The following is a 25,211-nucleotide window of genomic DNA, read 5'->3' on the forward strand; positions in this document are numbered from 1 at the left end:
GTTAGCCCCGCCCCCAGGTTCAGTTGGCCCTCCCCGCTCGGTAGAAAGCTCCACCCTCCTCTCCTGATCCTCCTCTTAGCTGAGGATCAGGAGAGCCACATTTATTAAGCTGCATCAATTTCCTGAGAGGGGCGGAGTCAGGGGCGGAGTCAGACAGCTCAGTAGCATTTAAAGCCACAGACACATAAACAGCTCGTTGTGATCAGGGGTGAAACAGAGGTTTTTAGACATGCAAAAATCCAACACTGGAGTGTTTTTCCAGCAATAAACTTCACAGGCATGTTTTGGGGACCTCTGAGACCAAAATAAACTTGTCTTAAAGGGGTAAAATATGTGACCTTTAAATAACCCAAAACTGTCAGCAAACTGCGTCAGACTCTCTAACTCCCAGATGGTCTGCAGCAGCTCACTGGTGAGCCTTGAAGCAAATCTGAGAATGCTGTGTGAGAATGCTGTGGGAATTTGAACAAATATGCGTTAATACTACAATCACACAGCTAAAGAAACTGCTACTAAGATTCTGGCTTTGTTGGAGTTGTCTGTGGGGCAAAAAAGTCTGAAACTGGAGGACTAAATTACAATCATTCTTGACAGCTTTTGTTTCAAAATGACCGAAGATTTGAAAAAGTCGACACAGCAGATATCAACTGGATTTCTGTATGCTATTATTGTGCAGTACTGACCGGCTGCTGGGTTTAACAGCAGAGAAAGAACCTCTCAGTGATGTTTTAAGACTTGTCATGAATTTTCCTAGATTGAGCCCTACATTAGAAAAAGAGAAGTCTTGTCATTATTCATGTTTCTATGTAAGTTACACAAAAAAATGTACTAAGGAAGCTCAGCACTAGTTCATGCAGGACACAGATCAGCTGATCGCCTCCCAGCTCCCACAGCCAATCACAGCTCAACACAGCGGTGTATTTAAATATGACATACTTCTCACTAATCCCTGCTGGCATTAAAGATACACCACACTGCTGCTGGCAGAGCTTAACCTCCTCCACCCCAGCCTCCTCCTTTATAGCATAAAGCTGGTTGCACCCCCATGCTACTATGTCTTTATTGCTTTTGAACTCATTTTATTGTATTCAGTGTGCATTGTCATTAATGTATCTATCCATATGGGGGTTCCTAGCCATACGCTTCCTGGAAAGTCTAAGTATGCTGCTTGACTAACCCAGGGAGCATCTTTAGAGCAGAGCTTTCTACGCCAAGTAAAACTGTAGATCCACTTTGCAATAAAATGTACAACGGGATCCTGGCTGAAATATTGTCTTTGGGTCAGAATGACCCGACAGTTGAAATCACAGTCACAGAGTCAGTTTCACACCACAAAAATGTGTGAGTGCTTTAGCTCTGTCAGGTAGATGATCAGTAGCAGACAAACATGGCAAGACGTGGTCTTTACCGACAGAGTGCTCTGCCTCTGACCGGCTCCGGCCCAAACAGGTGGCACTAAAGATGAGTGTCAAAAAATGTGACAGACTCTCATGACTGATGGAACAACATGGCCACCTTCTGTGCGTGTGTGTGTGTGTGTGTGTGTGTGTGAGCAGATTCAGAAACCTACAGTTGATGGATTGGCAGGAAAGCAGGTACGGGAAAATACAGGCTGTCACGATTGAAATATTACCATTTTGCCACCTTGCGAGTGAGGCTGCTCAGAGGTTATACAAGTGCTTCAGATGGCAGTGTCCTGAATTCAACCGCGGCCCCTTGTGGGGCAGTGAGAGGAAGAAGGGTCAGTCCTGCCCACCAAAGAAGGGCTGTAAGCTGCAGGTGTAAAAAATATATCCGCAAAGGCTGTGCTCTTCCAAACTGTTCTGCATGTGTAACTGAATCATGTTGTTTGGTTCACATTTCCAAATTTTTATAGATATAATATCAATTTCATTGTTCACAGGCAACGCTAGTTATTGGAAAAATTAAAAATGCATTCAATGCAAATAAAGTTTTCACTTTTCTGCTACTTTCTTAAGCTATAGAAATACTATACAAACACTGCATTAAAAATACTAGAGTCAAACAAGTGACTGTGTCATGGAAACAAGTGGTTTCTCCAAAATAAATGAAGTCTTTCTGCCATATAAAGAGGGAAAACTCAGGTATTCACACAATTTGTGGTAAATGACGAGTGGTTCCTTTAAGCAAACTAGATCTGGTGTTTAAAAATCATTTAAGCTGCTTTATTTAGGAGGTTTAGTGAAGGTGGGTCATCTTGACCACAAGGGTGCACAGAATGCATGCAGTTAAATGGTTATATTTGTTCATCAACTTAGCTGATTTTTCTCCTACATTTTTGAGTCTGTTGAACTAATTACCTTCATTTCTTTATAAACACACATGAAACCTCAGTGGAAAATGCTCTTTTGAACTGTATTGAACCTCCCACCACTAGAGGCCGCTGTAGCTTCAGTTAATGGCCGCTGCCTTCCTGTCTGAGCTTTTTCCTGGTACTTCACCAGACGTAAACATGAGAAGCTTAGCGGTTAGTGTGTGGTAGGAACAACACAGTGTGACAGTTTGTAAAGTAATAACTGAAGTGAAAGAGGCCTCATATTGAAGCGCGATATTAATCTGCAAAGAGGAACGAAGGCTGATGGCGCTAGCTGCTAATGTTAGCTACGCTCTACACAGTATACGAGGCTCACATCACACCCGCTAACACAATGACCCTGTGATGAATCTAACTGTTCCTACGTTTTTTTTGTCATTTCTATCCTTTATTAACCTTTCAAAGCAGATGGATACGCCCGTTTCCGTGTTTCTCATTGGTGAATCCGTCTTGGCTCCCATCTGAACAGTTTGGGCCCGGTTACAAAGTGACAGGACCAATCAGCAACGAGGGGCAGTACTTTCGGGCGTGGCGGAGTCGTGACGTAAACAAGCAGCAACAAGAGGCCGGTGCAATTATGGCAGAAGAGATTAGTGTGGATGCTGCTAAAACGTCATTTTTATCAGAACTTGACGACATTTCTTCCTTAAAAGAAGAACAAAGAACAGCAGTGAGTTGTTTTCTTTTCAAAAATGACATAAGTTGTGTACTGACATGTCTACAGTCGCCACGGTTCATTTTAGGCAGCTCTCTATGGAGTTTACTCCTTGTAGGGGCTACGTCATGTGTTCTGTTGCTCTGATTGGCCCGTAAAGATGTGACAGACAGAAGGTTCATCCAATCGCCCTCCGAGTTTTTCTTCAAAGGCCCTGCACTTTCCCAAACGCTCTCTATGGAAGGTTTAGGTCAGGGTAATCCTTTATAGCTTTAGTCTAGTTTTGGTCGTAAAAAACACTTTAATCCAGACAGTTTTAGTCCATTAAAGGTCGTTGCATTTTAGTCAGAACCTGAAGTCAAAACGATTACTTTCTTTGCCTAAATCTGATGCAAATCATACTTCTAATCTTTACTCTCAACAGATTAGTCCGACATAACAGCCTGTGCTCTCACATCATGAACTTTGGAAATTGAATTACTTTAAGTCTCATTTAGTCTCCCTAACAAAACTTAATGAAACTAAACTTTTTTAAGTTACTGCAGGTGGCCTGTGAGATGTCATTTATTACAACCAAAAACCAAAGAAATTATATTCATTTCAATCATATTTTAAAATACTTGATTACAGGTTATTATCTAAAGTCTCGGAAGTAAAAACAGACAGCCATAACATTTAACTCATGGAACCTTTATACAGTATTAATTTTGTCAACTAAAACTATGACTAAAATGTTCGTTGAAAGCCTTTTTTCCATGACAAACACTAGACTAAGACTAACAAAAACGGATCTTTGATGACTAGAACTAGACTAAAATGTAGTTTTTGTCAGACATTGAAAATCTGTGATATTTCTCTGCTGTGGGTCAATCTGTCAGAAAAACATGTGTTGCTATTCTGTCTCTCAGCTGTAGAAAGCAGGGACCCCAGGTTAGACAGAGTGCAGAGAACACACTACCATGATTTGGTACCAGATTTAGGCAAGAAAATAAATGCTTGGACTAAAACTAGACTAAAATGTTTTTGAGTTTTTGTCGACTAAAACTAAAAAGGATAGAAATGACTAAAATGTGACTAAAACTAAAAAAACAGACTGAGACTAAAAATGAAAATAGCTGTCGAAATTAACACTGCCTTTATGTCATGTATTTTGTTTGATGTTGGGAAAGATGTCACAGTTTAACTGGTGTTGGATTTACTGGTGACAGTCTGTTAACCATTCTACTATGCCCCTTGCTTCCACAGTTTTAAGAATGTTTTAGATTCTCCACAGACATTATTACTAATAGGACAGAGTGTGCAGGATCACAAGGTACATTTACAGAGCTCACTTTGCAGATTCCTGATTAAAACAATATAAACAGCAGTGGCTCATTAATTAATCTTTGTGCCCCGACAACAATCCCCAAATATTGTTAATGAATCTGAAAACCAGACATGCACATTAAAATCCCCTGACTCTGATATAAAGGGTAAATATTTCACTCTTATGTTACGGTTGTACCAGGGTTTTCTGGTGGGCCCCAAGGTTTCAAAATGTGCCACAGCATACTGAAGGTTGATAAGTCTCCTCTAGAGTTTTTATAACCAAAGATCTGTTTTAATGGTCTTAATGGACCCCACTGTACCTGAAGGTGTTTGAACACAGCCATGAACATTCAAGAACAGTCATGTGCAGACAAGGCTGCCCATAAAGGGGGATAAATGGGAGAACTTTCTGGTGCCCAGCAAAACCATGGTCCATTGTAAAGTTAAGCTGTGATTAACCTTAAGAAAATAACCACTCTTATCAAAGAAAAAAATATCTTTTTAAATAATTTGTTTAGTAAATAACCTTCTTAAAAATGTAAATCCTCTTTGTTAAAAAAATAATAATAAAATGGTTTAAAAATTGCTACAATTGGTTAAAAAAAATGGCAAAAAATGGTGGCAAAGGGGAGAAAATTGGATTTTAAAAATAGCAGACATGGGTTAGAAGTGTCAAAAACTAGATAAAAAAAATTGCAAAAATGGGCATAAATAGTGGTAAAAGGGAGTTAAAATGTGGCTGAAACAGCTTTAAATTGGCAAAAATGGGTGGAAATTTGGTGAAAGAGGATGATAAATTGATATAAACTGGCAAAAAGGGTTAACTGAGAAAGAAAAAATAGGCAGATATTGGCAGACTTGCAAAAATGAGCATATCAAATGGTGAAATGTGGTTAAAAGTGAAAACTGGGAGTAAACTGGTGAAAAAAGGGTTAATAGTAGCAATAATGGGTCAACAGAGGCAGCATTAAGCTTAAGTGGCAAGAATTGGATCAGAAGTGGCAAAAATAGGCAGAAAAAAAGTGGTGGAAAGAGTTTAAAACTTAGCAAAATAGGTGTTAAATGGTAAAAATTTGTTAAAACTGGTGGGAAAAAAAGAATGAATGGGGTTAAAAAAAAAAAAAATCGGTGTAAAGTGGCAACAGTGTTATCTTAAAAATATTCTTATTTTTTAGGGCAACTGGAGACCCTCTCTCAGTTACTCACGACCCCAAAGGGGGTCCCGACCCAAGGTTGGGAACCACTGTCTTAGTCTATCTTCCTCATGGACATTTTTAGACACAGTTTTAGTTGAGGAAATCAACGCTGCTGTGAAATGCCCTTACAGTTTCTCTACTCTGCAATACAAGGCACTTGATGTGCTTTATTTCTTCGTTGCATTTCTTTTTTATTCCCTCCATATTGCTGTATTTCTTATTCCTATTGTGTGTATAAGAGGAAGTTTACCACCCACCTTTTCCCCGTTTAAGATTTCTTGATTCTGAGTTGCATGCTTCTTTCAGAATGAAGACATTATCAGCCTTGGTCTAACTCACCTCTTCCATCGTCTATGTCTTTGGCATTGCGTCCTTTAAGTGCACGGTTCCAGTTGTTGGTATAGTCCCCCCCTCTGCGCACCGTCTTGCCCTCCTGCCTGGTCTTCTTCATCCACGGGGGGCCGTACCTCCACCCAGACCTGCGTGTCTCCTTGAACACTCTGCTCATGATGCTGAGCCCCCGAGTGTCAGCCGACGAAGTCCCTGAAGACACCACAGAGTCCCGGCTCCCTCTGCCGCCCGAGCTGCCGTCCCCGACGAAGCCAGAGTGCAGGAAGACGAGGCTGCCAGCTGTCAGGTAGAGGAGGATGAGGGAGAAGAAGCGGACAGGCTTCCTGCGGAAATAACGCTGTATCTTCAGCAGAGGCTTGGCCATGCTGGCTCCACCTGCCACTCAGACACACTGTCCCTGTGATGAAAACTCATAAAGCAGAAGAATCAACACCAGGTCACCTTGTTCCCACCAAACAGCCCCACTGGGCCCCGACTGGGATGAAAAAATGTCAGCTGAAGAGGCTTAATCCAGTGAAGAGGTCATCCAAACAATAGCATGACTCTTGTATGCCTCCTAAATCTTATAAAGATGTTTCCAGCCTCTCCTCTGTCCCGCTCAGCTGATCCTGTCTGTGTGAGAGTCTCTCTGTCGTCCCGCTGACAGTCCCGGCCCCGCTGTGTGAAAGGTGAGCAGCTCAGAGAGAAAGTTGATCGCCCAACACTGCTTTCATTCCAGTTATCAGCCTGCAGAGATGCCACACCAGCACAGCAGTGGCACCCTCTCCCACGCTGTGCTGAGGGAAGAGGGCTTTATTCAGGCGCTGAGCTGAGATCCTTTCGCCTTTGAGCAACCGGCTATTCACAGAAACGGTCCAACAGAGAGGGGGCGTGACTCACCATCTGTAGTCAAGAGAAACACAGAGAAAAGGAGGAATAAGGGTACACCTGAGCTAGCTGTGTCACAGGTGGTCACAGAGAAAAAACATGAGCAGATGCTTCTCCTGCTGAGAATCACAATCCGAACTTCCTGGTCATCTCTAATACCAATCAAAGATGACTTTCAGACACACATAACACCCGTTAAAACAAAATGACTGGCCTATTATCAGGTATGAATTCACATTTTAAACATCATTTTCAGTATCTGGTCAAACACATTAACCAGAGCGAGGAAGAGCAAAGACAAATAAATCAGGTCCTGTTTATTTATGTATGATTTGTTTAATGTGACTCTTGTGCATTTAAAAGTGATGTGCCACATAAGATGTTAGTAGTTTTTCACTGAGATGTGCCTCTTAATGGATTATCCTGTATTTTATTGTTTAATGAACACAGATACCAAGGAGTACTGCTAACATGTGCAGCACCACAGTCCAGGATAAATTTCACCAATACATGGCACTGTATGGTACGGTATCATGACATATTTCATCTTATCATATATTGCATCAAATTGAATTTTATTTTACCAATACAGTGTAAAGTAAGGTATGCTATGGGCTGAGATTTGTGCCACTAGAAACTGAATTTGAATAATGATTTAAATTTGAATAGCATGATTTAAATTTGAATTTAATGTTTTGAAACTAAATTTAATGTTTTAAAACTGAATTCAGTGTTTTCAAACTGAATTTATTTGCTTTGAAACGGAATTTAATGTTTTGAAACTGAATTTATTTGCTTTGAAATTGATTTTTTTTTGCTTGAAATTGAATTTATTTGCTTGAAATTGAATTTATTTGCTTGAAATTTAATTTATTTGCTTGAAATTGTATTTTATTCACTTAAGCATTTAACTCTTTATATTCCCTAAATTCAAAAATAAAAAATTAAATTTCAGTTCATTCAATTCAAATTCAGTTCTACAATTCAATTTCAGTTCAGCGTGGCGCATCGTTTACGTCATCCACTTCCATGAGGAAGAGTAATCGAGCACAGATAGTTCTCAACTGAGTGGGACTGCTGAAAATACAAGAAGAAGAACTGAGTGGAGCTGGTGTCTCAAGACCAGGTATGCAATAATCAGGTTTGTATCAAACTTAAAATTGTTCTTATTTATCATCGTTTACAGGAATAAAAACATGATGTAAGTCCTAACATTACTGTAGCTATTGGAGCTAGCTACTAGTATGGTTCAGCATAGCCTCAGTCAATATGACAGGGACAGCTGGCTTACAGAATTTTCCTCCAGTGCATGTAATGCCCAGCCAGCTGGGGAGGGTGGTGGAAATTGTTCCTCTCAAACAGCCAAGTTACCTTAACGCCATTTAAAACTGTTATTATTTTGCTGTTCTGTGCTCTGTGTATGAATGAGGAGCATAACAGCGCCCCGCCAGAGGAGACTGTTCGGTAGTTTATTGACCACGGAGAGAAAACTTTTATGAAATGAAGTAAAGTGCCCAGATGGTCGGCAAAAATCCCTCTCAGGTATAATCAGTCACTGATGTGAAACCCTGCGCTGTCAGACAGCCATTCCCCTGTTCATGCTTACCTGTTCAGTGACAGGTGCTACTGCAGCTGTAAGGCAGCCTGTCTGTCCGTTTCCACGCGTGCAAAAATCACTAATAGTGATTAATAGTGATCAAAAAATATTACAGGTACATCTTAGTAAGTGAAATACAAATTAACTGCATTAAGTTCTTGATGGGACCTTGGGCCAGACACACTTACTAAGATGTATGTGAAATATTTTTTGAGTCTTTCTGTATCGAATCATCAACAAACAGTACTGTACTGCACCATATCTTACTACATAGTATCATATATTGCTCAACAGTGCTTTACTGTCCCACATCATATCATATTGTTTCGTCTCGCCGTGTATGGAATTGTATGGTTTGTTTCATATTTGTATCCTGTTGTCTTATATTAAAGCATATTGTATCTTACCGTATCAAATTATATCATACTGAATTGTTTCATATAGTCTCGTCTTGTACTGTATTGTTTCGCTTTATAAAACATCACACTGTCTGGTAATGTATCAAACCATATTGTATTGAATTGTACAGTATTGTATCTTTCAAAACAGTGCTGTACTGCACCATATCATATCAAACATCATACTGGAGTACATTGTTTTGTGTCCTATTTTTCAGACCGTATTGTATCTGATAGAACAGTAATATTTTATATTCTGTCTGCAGTTTGTTTCTTTATAAATGAGTCAAAAACCTTCAGAGCAACAAATCAAAGTTCAACTTTTCTTTAGAAATTAAGAACAAGCTAAGAGGCTAAACAGCTCAAATGTCTCCCCCCGGCAGTTCCACTGATGTGTTAGGGAGTTCATGTGTTTTTGAACTGAAGAGAGCTCAGGAGTGTTAGTAACGATGATTTAAAGTGATGATAATTGGTGTGAATATCAGACAGAAAAGAGCAGACAGACTCATTTTAAGGAGGCAGAGGTTATAAAATGTGAGTAAAATTGCACCTTTGATTCCAGAGCTTGCACTGACTTTCCTCATTCAGTGAATGATTTAGTGAAGGACTTCACATCACATTTTCTGGGATGGTTGAATAAAAACTTCTGAATTTCTCAGGAGCTGCTGTCAAAGGAGTCTCTGTTCTGAGACGAGCTCCGGAGGCTACAATTGGAAGTTGTAAGGCAACACCCCTCGAGGTCAGGGAATTTTCCCCAACATTGAAGGGGACACTCGGCCCTGTGGCTCTTTGTCTACCCCGGGATAAATCCGCAAAAAAACCTCGCCACCTGACACCTCAATGGTGCCGCAGACCCCCCTTGGCTTTCTGCCCCTCTACTTCTCCCTCCGGTAGTCTGGGACGAGTCTGGGACCCTCAAGGAGAGATGGATCACATTCTGCTCATGAGCTTAAACTGGCAGCAAAGACAATCCTCATCCTGTCTGACTTCTCAAGCTTTACTGCTTTGCCCTGCTCAGTAACTTTTAAAAAACCTTGAAGGACGACTTTTATTTCAAACATCTCAGACTGCATTTTAATTATTCAGTTGGTTGTTTATTTTTGGATGTAATCCTTTTATCCAGAGTCAAATTAAGCATCAAAATAAAACACACAGTAAATGATCCGGGGTGCAAATAAAGACTTTTTAAACTGAGATTCAAAGTTGGTAGGAAATAAAGTGAGTGAGGATGAAGAGGCTGACACGAAGGACAAGACCCCATAAATACAACATTTACTCGTTTTAAATTAATGCCCTAAAAATAAACCTGTATCATGTGTAATCAGTTAAATGGAGCTGAAACTTAAACATTTATTACCCACAACAGTTCAGTTGATGAAGAAATAACAGGGAAATAACTATTTAAAGGTCAAAGGTGATTATTTTAAGACATGGATTTCTAACAGACAGACCCGGTTGTACATCTGAGTTTGTTAGCTTGATGCTTACGCATCATGGAAAATGTCTTTAACAAGCTAATACATTTAGCAATTATTGACACTGATTGGATACAAACCTGCTTTTATTTATTTGTGGGTAGATTGAAGATGATGACCTGAATTAACCAAAGAACAAGTAACTAACTACAGCTTGAAAAGGGAATAAACGGTGAAAAGACAAATGTTTGGTATCACATGGTCCAGAGGACTTCTGACTTGTTGGCTGAGCTGTCTGAGTTTTTAAAGTGAAATGAAACATTGCAGAGCAGTGGTGGACTTATTTCACATCGCTATGGCTTCAGGGAGATGCTGACCTGGCTCAACCACAGTGAGCTGAAAGGGTTAATAAAACATGCGAATAACCATGATTTCAAAAACTATGAGTTCAGGACATTAATGCTGACAGCCCTACTCTATTAGTCTCTGTGTAACTGATTACTGCAGACGTGCTTTTTCTAACACGTCTTATAAAGCTCTGGTTACTTCTGCTGTAAGCTGTCTAAATAAACCAGTTTCCATTTATGGGGAATAATTAAAAGCTCAGTTTACCATCTTATTATCTTATCTTATCCAAACTAAACTTAACTTATCTGAACTTAAATGAACTGAACTTATCTTATTTTTGCTTATCTTATCCAGATGTAACTTAAATGATCTCAACTTAACTGATCTTGTCTGCACATATCTTTTCTTTTAACTTACCATACCTTATCTTATCTTACTGAAACTTATCCAAACTTTAAAAATGAAAAATTCTTAGCTTAGCTGAACTTCACTTTTCTTATCTTATCTTTGCTTATCTTATCTAAACCAAACATTACTTAATTCATCTCTTCCTATCCAAACTTAACTGAATATACCTTCATTTAACCTGAGTCTTATCTTATCTTATCTTATTTTTTCTTATCATATCTTATCTTACCTTGTCTTATCTTGTCTTATCTCATTTTATCTCATCTTATCTAATCTTGTCTTATTTTGTTTTATCGTATCTTATCTTGTCTTATTTCATCTTCTTATCTTATCTTACCTTGTCTTATCTTGTCTTATCTCATTTTATCTTATCTTATCTAATCTTGTCTTATCTTATTTTGTTTTATCATATCTTATCTTGTCTTATTTCATCTTCTTTTCTTATCTTACCTTGTCTTATCTTGTCTTAACGTCTCTTATCATATATAGCCTGAACTTGTACATAAAATGTGAAAATGTTTTTTACTTAATTTCACTTAACTTAACTGAAGCTAACATATCTAAGCTTTTCTTATCTTATAACTAAGGAAGAACTGCTATTAGAAGCTGTTGTTACGTTGCTCTATCCCATTCATGTTCTGTCCAGCTTTTTCGTTATGGACCACATTTATTCTCTTCTATCAGCTGAGGGTGAAAAACTGTTAAAAATGTTCTTTCTGGTTTGCACTGTGAGATATACCAGAATGATATGTGATTAGTTTGCAGACTGTCAGTATGAACCGGAAGCACTGGCTTTTCTCACTCATTATGGGAAATTCTTCCATGAAAACCAGACATTGGTTTTGGTTCAGTATATATTGTATGGAGTCAAATTTTTTCTCATCTCTACTCATCATATTGTCTCAGTGTTTTGACTGGGAGCCCCCTGGCAGCCAGATTCACATACTGTGCATTTAAAGATACAATACGAAGGTTATTTTGTACATTAAAACTGAATAGGTAGGAGATGACAAAACCTATGTTCCATATATTTAATAGCTGGGTACTTAGATTACCTCAGATATTTCCAGCAGTCTTTAAAACCAGAGAAATCCTTGATTTCATAGTTGTAACTGGATGTCTTATCCTGGCAGCTGCCATTGTTCAATTCTGTCTTTATTTTCAAAGGAGAAATAAACTGAGTAGCACGTCTCTGCGTGTTATCTTGTGTTTTTGTTTTGACTGAGAGCCCCCTGGTGCCATTAGTGCTGCACGATTTGGTGAAATTGTGATTACACTGTTTAATACTGCAACTACGATAAAACACATGAATGCTATCATGAGTCTACTTTGCTTGGTTCTCAGGGCAAACACAGAATAATGATAGTTTTCGAGTGTTTACGTCTCAACCGAACACAAAAGTAGCTTAAAATTACATAAAACCAGATGTTTTTACAGTACTGCTTTCAAAATAACTCAATATTTTAAAAAATGAATTATTTCTTTATGGAAATAAAGGCAGTGTAACACTGCTGTTAATTTAAGAGCCTTTATGCAGGCCTTTGTAAACCTATAAAGCACTACTTAATACAAAAATAGTTGCAGCTTTTTATACAATTACATGATTGCACAGCCTGACATTGCAATTGCAATAAGATTAATTGTGCACTATTTTAAATCAGGTGTTCAAAGGTTTCTCAAAGAGAAGATGGAAAAAGTGACCTTGTCCCAACTTTATAAAAAAAAAAAAGCTGTCTGCATCAGATTCAAAATAGGAAAATATTTTTTCTTTTAATCTCAGTTTTAGTATTTCATAAGTTGTTTTGTGCTCTTTCAAATCAAACACAGATGTCCAGAGCTTTGTAAATCCTCACATCATGTTATTTCATTTTGCACACTGTCCCAGCTTTTTAGGAAATATGGTTGTTTATTTAGATGTGTCATATTCCCAGAGGTCAGTATGATTATACAGTTATAATATAATTTGATTTATGATAGGAAAACAAACCAAAGTGGTGTCACTCTTCTCTTTGGCAGGAACAAAGCTGAGAATATTTCCCACACTACTTTTAATTACGTCCGTCTGAAACGGCATTTATTTTCATTCCTGCAGACAGCCTCCACAGAGATTACCAATAAATGCTGCTACACAGTGCAATAATTGCTTATATTCATTTCAGCAGCTGAACAGCTGTCTAAACAGCATTAAAAAGTTCCTCCTACGCTGCTCTATCAGTTAGCATGCTGATTCTCAGCTCTGTGTCAATATTTGGATCCATGCTGATGGAGGAATGATTCATATTTCAGGACAAAGGAGAAGCTATGAGCCAGCCTCTATTACAAACTGAATAATTTGTTTGTGTAAGAGAAATCACATCTCTCCTAGGTTCCCTGAAGGGTTAGAGTGTCTAAATAAGAAGATAAAACTCAACATGCCTCCTACTCATGACTCACCGTGGAGGGGAAACTGTATCCTGGAAACGTGGAGCGGCCTCACGCTGGGATCCTGTGAGAAAAGAAGGAAAATAGAGTTTTAGAGATACGTGTGCAACAGTCAGAGCGTAACAGCCACAGATGAGAAGCAGCGAGGCCGCGTTGTCCTGGAAATACGGTAAAAAAGCTTTTTGAGGTCGAACAGATGGAGCGAGAGATACAGTGCGTGTGACACCCTTCCTGTCACTCACATACAGTATGCAGCAGAGCCACACACGGCTTAATACACCACGTTAATTATTTATTCAGATCCTTCTCTGCAGGTTCAGATGACAGCAACAAGACTGTAGATAGTCTTGTATAGATCCTCCATATTGTATGAGGTAAAAAGAGACACGCCTGCACTGTAACTCTAGTGGCATCCTGAAACTGTAAACGTACAGTGATGCTTTTAGCTTAATGCTAACATGCTAAGGTTTAGGGGGTATAATAATTCATGTTGAATATCCTATGTCAGCATGTTGCTATTTGAAGTAGCTTTACAATACCTCACTGTGTACTCAATAATGAGGTCTGTATCAACCAAAGAAAAGCCTGATCTACTGAAATCACACCAACTGAATGCTTGATCATTGGGGTTCAAAATAAATCTGCCTTAACCTTTTCTTTGAATCAATCTAATCAGAGGCAGAAATTAGGGCAGAACGATTTGCAAAAATAATCTAATGCAATTTTCCCCCCAAAATATTGCGGTTGCAATTTAATATGCGATTATTCTTGGGTGAATATCTGAATAAAAGGGTGCAACAAGCTTGAAGCTATAAAGGAGGCGGCTGGGGTGGGGGAGGTGAGGCTGGCTACCAGCTGATCCCAGCTGGGGTATGACTTTCGTGAAGTAGCTAAGTTTCATCAGTTTTAGAAAGAATGAGCTAACTATTTTTGCTCTTATTGCAAATGTTATGTCATTTGCTCTGTTTAAGGGCATTATCATTTTTATGTCACTTGTTTTGATGCATAAAACACAAAAAGGAGGATTTTTTCAAACCATTATAAAAAAAATGACACTTTGCATAATGTGCAGAAAACCTCTGCCGCTGCAAAAGATTGATTTATTAAACTGGTATTGTGACACATTTTAAGCTCAAGAAATCTTGCAAATTCTGCAATTTGAAATTGCAGCAGGCCATATTGCGATTTAAACTAATTTGCGATTAATTGCCCAGCCCTAATGCTAACTGTCATATGTTTACCCTTTGTGAGGGTCTGTCAGCCAATGGCAGGCTGTTCTGTAATCACCTCATGCTGCCTGAATAGAGCGTAATGGAGAGATAGAGAGAGAGAGCCTGTGATGCAGCCTCCTGTATAATTATTTTAATAACAATAATACACAAGGGGGCGATCGAGATATTGTAGCTGAATGCATCGTGGAGGTTATGTTCTCCATTACTGAGTTTGATGCTAATATGGTGTGCCCTGATTGAAGAAAAACCTGTGCAAGAAGAAGGTTTTTACTTTTGAAACTCAGGCAGGAAGACACTTATAGTGGAAAGAAAACCATAGTTTAATCAAGAATGAACTCAAAATAGTTGAGTTTAGTTATTTATCAAGGGACAGTGTGCAGTGACATTGATCATTCATACATAGTAAATGAAAACATGACTAAAGCCATCTGTTGTCCTACATAAAGCTGACACAAAGCATACATAAAATTCCTAAAAACAAGGGCAGACACCTTCCAAGAACACAACTGACAAGACAAAGTACAAAAATACACTGTTGATAATTATAGAGGACGATCAATAAGTCCTACTACATACAAACAGTATAAAGGTAAGAAAGTAGTCTGAAATTTCACATATGTATTTTCAGGCTAAGGCCTAACACACTAGATAAATAAACCATAAATAAACCCTATTCTATGAGGTATATAAAGTGCAGAGCATTGTCATGAAATGACCTAGATACAATAGCAGCAACATAGAAATAAAGGAAAGCAAAGTAAAAAAATATGTATTTACATGCAACATATTTGCTAACTAGAAATGCACCCAGAGAGCACAGACCTCCACCATTAGCCCTATCTCCCAATAGCGAAGAATCCTTTCAAAAATTCCTGGATCCATCCCTGTGTGCCCCCTACCACGGCATTCACCGATTACTCCCTCCCCAGTGGGGTGGAAACACAGTGAGGCAAGGCATTGACTTCACTACGGGTGGACTGTCATAGTAAGCATTGCCTGCTGGTGCCAACAGATGCACTGACAGTCTCACCCATGGTCTCACTGGATGACTGGAAGTCATGGCAGAGGGTGAATATTCCTCTATTCCTCCCAGCATAGTGAGTATTCTCGCTACAAGTCGCTGTCTTTCTCTCTGTTACGCTCCGACTCGTCTCTTTGACCGGGCGTGCGTCGTTCAAAGTCTATAAACTCCAAAACTTTGAATAGAAACACAGCCAAAATGCTGCTGGGATTGAAGTTACTCATGTCCGCCATCTCCTGGTGAAAAGTGGTAACAGTGCAGAGTTCCGCCATTAGCCCTATCTCCCAATAGTACAGAATCCTTAAAAAAAATCCTGGATCCAGATTCTGATCCAGATCAGTCCCAAAATCTAATCAGTTCTTCCTTATGCCATTTCTGACATTTCCTGAAAATTTCATTAAAATCCGTCCACAACTTTTTGAGTTATGTTGCAAACAAACTAACAAACAAACGAACAAACCCACCCGATCACATAACCTCCTCAGTGGAGGTAATAATGGCTGACAGGTGGACTTCCATAAAATGGAGCAAATATTTAACCAATCTGGACATTTTTTTAATCAATCTCAATTGTTTTTTTTAATTGTAGCTTTAGGGAATTTATTAAAAAGGTACTTTAATACATCAACTTTTTTTCTCTGTGTATTTCTGAATATAATAATGTTCTCAGGGCCGGATGGGAAGATATGAGGGGCCTGATGTGGCCCTCGGGCTGCCAGTTGGTGATCACTGCCACTGGCACTGATGCAACCCCATACCATCAGAGATGCAGGCTTTAGAACTGTTTTAACAAGCTCCATGGTCCCTCTCTTCTTGAGTCCACAGGAACTGGTGTCTGTGGTTTCCAAAAAGGATTTCAAATTTTGATTCACTGACCACAGAACAGTTTTCCACTTTTCCTTTTTGAATGGGCCTGTTCACATATGGTTTCTTCTTTGCATGATGTGGCCCAACTTTTTTGGAATTGGGTTTTGTTCAAATTTAGTCTTAGTCTTATTAAAGTGTTCTTAAGTGTAAGTCACATTTAAGTAACATTTGACTTTATGGATTTTTAGTAGTTGTAGTTAGTGATGCACGGTATTGAATATTTGCTGATGTCTGACATGCCGATGTTAACAAATCAGTTTGAGCCGATACAGATATTCAAATGAAGGTCAGGCCTTACACTTCAGTCCTTAAAAGTCACAATTTAAAGTTTGAGGATGAACAAATTAACAAAATAAAAACTAGAAACGCACTTGGAGAGCGCAGACCTCGGCCATTAGCCCTATCTCCCAATAGCAAAGAATCCTTAAAAAAATTCCTGCACTCAGACGGTGCTCCGGATCACACCCAAAATCTAATCAGTTCTTCCTTATGCCATTCCTGACACTTCCTGAAAATGTCATCAAAATCCATCCACAACTTTTTTGAGTTATGTTGCTAACAAACTATCAAACTAACAAACCCACCCGATCACATAACCTCCTTAGCGGAGGTAAAAATCCTATATTCCCTCCCAATAACCACCCTGAACAATATAAAACAGACACAACACAATCATTATTTTGAATGACATAAAAAACAGCCCCAGATAATTGTTTTGGTCTTATTCTATAATGATAGTTATTAACAGGACCTATTTATTCCAGGCTGTGTAATTTAAGACCAACATCATATATTTATTTACCAAGGTGAAGTGAATATAAGTCTGCAGGTCAGGAAGTAAAGAAAGACTTTCAGGGGTCATAAGCCATTGCTGTGTCCTCCCTCTGCTCTCCATCTATAATAATAACATGATAAACAAACACTAAGTGACTTAATAAAATGTATTTACTGACCGGTGAATAAAACAAGCTGCAGAGGCTGGATCAGAGACAGCAGCACCACTTCAATCCTTCCAGCATTAGTCAGTGTGTCTCTATGTTCTTCAGAGCCTAACCGCTGTGAAACGATCAGAAAATAACATGTTTGTCTACCACTGCTCCTCTCACTGCTGCATACTTCCCCCTATTCTCTCTGCTGCCTGTGCTCTCTCTCCCTGTCTTTGTCTACTTGATACCCCACTGATCATTATCAGTTTTAACTAATCCAACTCATACGCGTCGATACACATTCACACACCACTGACGCAGCAGTGGAAGGGATTTGTGTTAAAAGTCTAGCCCAAGGACACAACGACATGTGGGAGCTGGGGATTGAACCCCTGATCTAAGGCGGCTGACTCTGCCTACTCTGGCTTCTTTTGGTTGGTATTTGGAGCATAGAAATATAGAAGCAGATTCAACTATTACGCTTATAGCCTGCATCTATGCAGGCACTATTCTGGAGTGGTATAGATGTGGTTGAAAAATAATGACAGCAGGAGGTGTAGCCGCAATTCAAATATCCATCACTCCCTGAAATGTGAATCAACTTTTAGTCTGTTCTGTTACATACAAATATGGACAAAAGTGTTAGTCTGCCTGGCCATTACATCACCAGGGACTGTAATCACAGTGTATTCAAATAAATAAAGTTTGAAAAGGAGCTGAACCTCCATTTTGCAGCTATAACAGCCTCAGGTTATGTTTAGGGAGTTAGGGTTAGAGGATTAGGGCAAGGGGGGTTACAGTTTAGGGATAAGGGTTAGAGGGTTACAGTTTGAAGGCTATGGTAAGAGAGTGAGAGGGTTGGGGTTAAAGGCTTAGGGTTAGGAGGTTAGGGTAAGAGGTCTAGGGAGTTAGGATAACAGGGTTTTAGGGTTAGTTTGGGTGTTGGTGTAAAAGAGTTAGGGATAGGGAGTAAAGGTAAGAGGGCTAGGGGGTTACGGTAAGAGGGTTTTGGGGTTAGCGTTCGGGGTTATGGTTGGGGGGTTAGGGTTAGAAGGTTATGGTTTGAAGGCCATGGTAATAGGGTAAGAGGGTTGGGGTTAAAGTCTTAGGGTTGGGGGTTAGGGTTAGGGGGTAAGGGTAAAAAACCACCAAATTACAAAAGAAATGCCGCAATATTACAAGAAATTACTCAATAACTAATACATTATTACTAGGATGCAGGATATTATCAGCCTGGCATCAGTATCAGCAGATATGAACATTTCTGACGATATTTAAAACCAATATTTTGGCTGCAAATAACAGGATATTTTGACTGTAAATATTTGCCATTTGTACTAAAAACTTTATAAAGTTTTAGGCTGGACCAGCAGACCTATGTCAGTGTAGGTCTTTATCTGTGTTCATTCTCAACCTTTCAACTTCAAAATGCGTTTTAGGCACTCAAGTTTGTTTCTTTGTTCATCCTTGTGCATTAAAACTTGTTCAAAGGCCTGAAGGTCTACGTCTGAAATACATATTTGAAAATCTGTTTGGATATCAGTACTGGCAAAAACTAATCTGTAAATATTGGTTAAAAATATCAGATATAGTGCATCCCTAATTATTACCTGGTAAATACTTCCTTAATACAACAGAGCTATTACTTGCAAAAATGGTAATTTATTACTAGATAATAACCTCTTATTACTATAAGATTACTAGCTCATTAGGGCCCACTGGAACAAAGAGTTACCAGCCATTTTTCTTCATCCCAGGAAGGACTTTTTCTTGAATTGTTGTCACTCTGCACTGAAAATCATTTCTAAAGATATAAAGAAAATCATTTCTTCGTCAAGGACAGAGTGAATCTCTGCAGCCCCTGGAGAATTTGGAAAAATTGTGCAAATTTTTAGCGGTTGACTTTTTTGGAAAGAGCAACCAACAGTGCTTCACTGCTGTCTCTTCAATCATAGAGAAGGCCAAAGTCCCAGAGCCAGGTCCTCCCACAGCTTCACATACTTTAACTTTGTGCTTGTTAAATCCAACATCCAGGAGAAGGTCTAGTTTGTTCTTATAAGGAGCTAAAAACATGAAAACTGGATCATAATCAGACTGACACGTCAAACCAGTCACACAGCCCAAGAGGAAATTCAACAGACAAGAGACAGGAGGTACGGCCGAGGACTTTGTGCCAAATCATGGCAATTACTCCAGAGAAGCAGACATGAACTCACTGACTGACCATTAATTCACAGTCATATTAAATGAGCCAGCAAATATTTAATCAGAGCGGATTTAGGAGAGGAAACGTCAACGTTAATCTTTGCTAAACGGGCTGACAGTCTGCACGCCGTGTGCTGCAGCCAACGCCTCCACCAGTCAATCATAAATCAGGTCTCAGATCCGTCCTGGGACTCATCGATACGGGGTCCAGACAGAGCTGGGAGGTGGGGAAAAATGAGTGTGTTTCCATGGACTTGAGTGTGTGTTTTGATCATATTCAGGATGTTCACATGTGCACAAAGAAACCTGGTCATTTATGTCCCTGCAGAAATGAGAAATACAGTTTCTGATCGCTTTATCTTACCTGCACAGGCGTCTGTGGTGTTCATTTTATTACACAAACCTTTTTAATTTTGAAATGTGAGAAAAATGAGCTCACTGTAAAACACTATAACATGCTAGCATCACATTAGAGAAATGGTATCTGCATCATTTCAACGATAGAAGAAAAAAGAAAAAGATTTTAGACCTATATTTGACTCAGAACATGGAGAATCATGATGAGCAGCATCTCTGTGGCCCTAAAATTTTTTATTTTTTTTTTCTGATTATTGCGTTTAACTGCTAAATATTAAATGAACAATAATACAGGAGGCTGCATCACAGACTCTCTCTCTCTCTCTAGACTCTATTCAGACAGCATGAAGTGATGACGGAACAGCCTGCCATTGGCTGACAGACCCTCACAAAGGTCTGTCAAAGGTAAACAATATTCATTCAAGCTAGCAGTAATAAATGATCATAATTGGATTAAAATGAATAAAAAGAAGTTTAATATCGGGTTTACTGATGTGGATTTCATCATCGAAGTCCCCAAAAGTCACACGAGTTCCAGGCTCGCTGAAAATGCCCCCATTAGGGATTCAAAGGTGTCAAGGGGAAGGCACAACCGCTAGCTTCAAGAGGAAAACAAGTAAGAGACAACGATTCATGGTTCAAAGTTATTTAACTTTCGACAAACTTCTTGTTGTGTACAACAGCGCTGGCCTGCAAGGCATTTTTAAAATCACAATCAGAGAAAAACTGTAACACAGCCTCCATTCTTTGCTGCTGCAGCGGGTCCTTTGGTTCTTCTTCGCTGCTCTAAAAATGGTAGCTGGTGTATGCAGTGTTTTCCAGCAGAAAAGAAGAATTGATTTCCCGTTTCTAGCACCAACATTTATGGCTAAAACAACAAAGCAAAATATAAAGTTAAACCAAACAGTATCGAATCGATGCATAAACTTGTGTACTCGCCGATACCAATACCTGCATTTTAAGCACTGGGCATTTTTCCAATACTGGTGTTGGAATCAGAACAACTCTATTTTTTTAATCAACTGTTTCAGCTTTTCATTCTCATAAAAGCCCTGCTAGAGACTGGTGTTGCAAATTAGCTATAAACACTCTGATACGTGCATAGGATGGCTGTCTCAGTTGTCCATGCATCCTGAATCAGCCCCTCACAAATAAACTTAAAATAAATTAACTAAAGACGTCACATGTTGGAAGCTTACAGCACCTGTGTGTGAACCTTTATGTAACACTCAGTGAGACTGTGAACCACCAGTTTTATCCTAATAAACACAGTCTCATTGTTATACACTGTATTCCAAAGTATCTGAAGATAACTGAACAGTCTAATAAAGTTTTGTCTGCCCAGGTCGTCCACAGCTACGACTTCATCTTTGAGTCATGTTACGGCCAGCCAGGACAGACCTGGGAAGCAGACTGCCTTTGGCCTCAGCTATTGCTGATGTGGACGCATAAAAACTCACAGATCAAGTTCAGACTTTTAGTTTTGTCTCTAGAGTTCCCAGACTGTTGGAAAAAGCTTTAAAAACGTCAACATCAAATTCACTCAGCAGTAAAAACACTTTTTCTTCTGTGGTTTAAAGGAAACAGCCAAGACACAAAGCAAAAGGACATTTTATGTTGGTTTAAAACAGGGGTTCTCAACATTGGGGTCAGGACCCCCTTGGGGGTCACGAGACACTGAGAGGCGGTCTCCAGTTGCCCTAAAAAACAAACAATATTTTAAAACTAGAAAAGCACTCAGAGAGCGCAGACCTCCACCATCAGCCCTATCTCCTAACAGTGAAGAATCCTTTAAAAACATTCCTGGATCCAGACGGTGATCCGGATCTCTCCCAAAATCTAATTCACCGATTACTCCCTCCCCGGTGGAGTGGAAATACGGTGAGGTAAAGCACTGGCTTTGCTACATGTGGACTGCCATGGCAAAAGCCCCCATGATCTCACAGGACGACTGGAAGTCATGGCAGACGGTGAATATTCCTCTATTCCTCCCAGCATTGTGAGTATTCTCGCTACAAGATGCTGACTTTCTCTCTGTTATGCTCCGACTCGTCTCTTCGACCTCGGCGTGCATCTTTCAAACTCTATGGACTCCAAAACTTTGACTAGAAACACAAAAAAATGCTGCTGGGATTGAAGTTACTCATGTCTGCCATCTCCTGGTGTAAAGTCGTAACAGCTCAGACCTCCGCCATTAGCCCTATCTCCCAATAGTACAGAATTCTTTAAAAATTCCTGGATCTGGACGGTGGTCCAGATCAGTCCCAAACTCTAATCAGTTCTTCCTTATGCCATTTCTGACATTTCCTGAAAATTGAAATGAAAATCCGTCCATGACTTTTTGAGTTATGTTGCTAACAAACAAACTGACAAACAAACAAACAAATAAACATACAAACAAACATACAAACAAACAAACAAACAAACCCACGCGATCACATAACCTCCTTGGTGGAGGTGATTGCACTGTTGACACTTTACACCAATTTTGTCAAATTTTTTACCCCTTTCATAATTTTTTCCCACCAATTTTAACACATTTTTAGCATTTAACACATATTTTTGTCAGTTTTAAACTATTTCCACCACTTTTTTTCTGCCTGTTTTTGCCACTTCTGACCAATTCTTGCCACTTGAGCTTAGAGTTGCCTCTGTTGACCCACTATTGCCCCTATTAACCCCTTTTTATGCCCAATTTTCCCCATTTTAACCACATTTCACCATTTGATATGCCCCATTTTACTAATTTAACAAATTTCTGCAAATATCTGCCCATTTTTTCTTTCTCATTTGACTCTTTTTGGCGAGTTTATATCATTTTTCATCTCCTTTCACCAGATTTCCAAACATTTTTGCCAATTTAAAGCCATCTTAGCCACTTTTTAACTCCCTTTAACCACTATTTATGCCCATTTTTTCTACTTTAACCCACTTTTGCCTTTTTTTCTATTTTTAGCTTATTTTTGACACATCTGAACCATTTCTGCTACTTTAAAAATCCAAATTTCACCACCTTTTCCACCATTTTTTAACCCATTGTTGCAACTTTTAAAGCATTTAAATTCTTTTTTTAACAAAGGGTATTTATATTTTTAAGAAGGCTATTTACAACACGAATGATTAAAAAAGATATTTGTGTCTTTGATAAGAATGGATATTTTTTTAAGGTTAAATATGAAATCACAGCTTAACTTTACTATGACCATGGTTTTGTTGACCTCCATGGGCCCCTGGTTTGGCTGAGCACCGGAAAGTTCTCCCATTTATCCCCCTTTATGGACGGCCTTGTCTGCACATGACTGTTCTTAATTGTGCATGACTGTTCAACCACCTTCAGGTACAGTGGGGGTCCCCGGTCTCTGGCACCTTTATCTTGGGGGTCACGGGCTGAAGAGGTTGAGAACACCTAAAGTTCCTCATGTTTATTTTCATCACCCTAAATAAATACAAAAAGATCAAAAATTAAAATATGAGAAAGAAACATTCAGTTGTTTCTTTATTCTCCAGATGTGATCAATTTCCATTCCCCCATCCTTCGATTGCCAAACTCACATTTTTCACACGAATGTGGGCGAGGCTTTTTTAACTGCTCGACCTCAAAGCTGAGCTGCAAAAACGCCAGCTGAATGAAATTAGATTTCTTCTTCTCCCACACTTTAAATGGGTTTTTACCCTCTGAGGTAAAAGTTAGAGAAATAAAGGTCAGCATTAAACCCAACCCTGGAAGTGGCTCAAAGTCACTGAAAAGTCACTGAGAGTGCATCTCTAGAGGAAAGAAACACACATTATTGTGATAAGAAAACAAGTGTTCACAGTGGCAGGAAGAGGAGATTATCCGGTGCAGCAGTGCAGAGGGACAGGAAGCCATTTTCTGACTCCCTGTTTGTGTAATGTGCACACAGAGTGAACTTTGGTGTCGCTCCGCGCTCTGACAGCAGAAGAAGGGTTAACCGCGCTAGCAGCAGCCCTGACCCCCCCTCCACCCCGGGGCCTGTCTTTCCGCTCTCCTAGTGTGTTTGGCCTGCCAGTGTGCATTAGCTGTGTTTGTCAAATCAAATCAAACTGAAGATCACATTCCTCCCCCGGTGATAACTCTGGCTAAGCCTGCGTTTAAGTTTGCAGAGATTGCTCCACTTGCAGAGTCGTCTCATGCCTCATTACAGGTTCAGGAGGAGAGTCAAGAGCAACAGAAAGGCACAAAGTTGGCCTGAAGGAACTTTAAACAATCATCCCATTTTATAAAATGCAAGCATGAAACCAAAAAACTGTCGCTACACTGTAAAGAGGGATGCCTGTTCAAAGGCAGGACTGTCACCATGACAGAATATCAAACTTCGGTTTCAAACATTCAAAAGTTGCAAAGCTGATGACTTGGCCAGACAGGCGGTTTTCAAAGTGTGAGGTGGGAAATAAACCAAAAAAGGTAATCTGCTTTGCTAACTTCTGCTGTGCATGGGGCAAAGTGGACAGATTTACAGCTAGAGACCATACTAGAGTCGTCTGTCAACCCTCAGACCCTCCTAGTGTCTGATTCTATTTTTGCTCTTACTTTGGCAGTTATCATGCTAAGATGATGATATTTGACAAAGATGTTCATTTTTATTGAACTTTTGAAATTTCATTTTCCACACTGTGTTGACAGAATTTTCCACTGTGTAGACAAAAGACTCACTCTCCCTCCTAGAGCCCTTTTAGGCCTCACTGACTACCATTAAAACCACTGGTTTTCATTCGACAGCCACTGCAATACACAAATAAGAAATCCTGCTCCTTCAGTCATTCAGAGGTAAAAAGATTTGCACACCAAAAAAAATAGCACCAAATTTTGCCATTTTTCAATGTTTGCAGAGGGGCATTGTGGGCAATAATGACCTTGTTTGAACTGATAGGATAAATCAGTGACTGTAGGCCAGTGGAATTAATCATTTCAGCTAAAACTACTTTGGGTGTTTTCTATGGATGTCAGAGTCTGGTGAAAAATTAAAATTATGAAAATTAATTCACATGCAATACATGATGAGGACTGGAGTTAAAAGCCAAAAATAAAAATAAAAAAAAGTTTTTTCTTTCATGTTTAACATTTCTAAATATATCCAAAGTCCTAAAAGGGCTTTAAGAGGGAGAGTGTGATTCCTAAAATTTTTTTGTTATTACACAAAACCTAATACTACGTCGAAATCAGTGTTGCTGCTAATCATTGACGTATCCAAGACTGATAATCCCTGCACAAAAAAAATCTGCTTTGCATTTTTCAAATAGAAAATAATTCATTTTTGTGTCAGAAAATGTGCCATTATATAAAAA

The 25,211-nt window shown here is 39.2% G+C and overlaps 1 protein-coding gene across 3 annotated transcripts in view; it reads right to left on the minus strand.

Annotated features, from left to right (window-relative positions):
* wscd2 (WSC domain containing 2) overlaps window positions 1-25,211 on the minus strand; it is a 118,515-nt gene that overhangs the window by 44,085 nt on the left and 49,219 nt on the right. For all 3 annotated transcript variants that reach the window (XM_041788441.1, XM_041788438.1, XM_041788440.1), the window contains 2 exons: window positions 13,312-13,363; window positions 5,834-6,727 (listed from right to left, as the gene is read on the minus strand). In XM_041788441.1, coding sequence (XP_041644375.1) covers window positions 5,834-6,209 — 376 coding nt within the window. In that variant the 5' untranslated portion in view covers window positions 6,210-6,727; window positions 13,312-13,363. The remainder of the gene's footprint in view (window positions 1-5,833; window positions 6,728-13,311; window positions 13,364-25,211) is intronic.

This window comes from Cheilinus undulatus, linkage group 5, assembly GCF_018320785.1.
Source record: "Cheilinus undulatus linkage group 5, ASM1832078v1, whole genome shotgun sequence".
Lineage (NCBI taxonomy): Eukaryota > Metazoa > Chordata > Actinopteri > Labriformes > Labridae > Cheilinus > Cheilinus undulatus.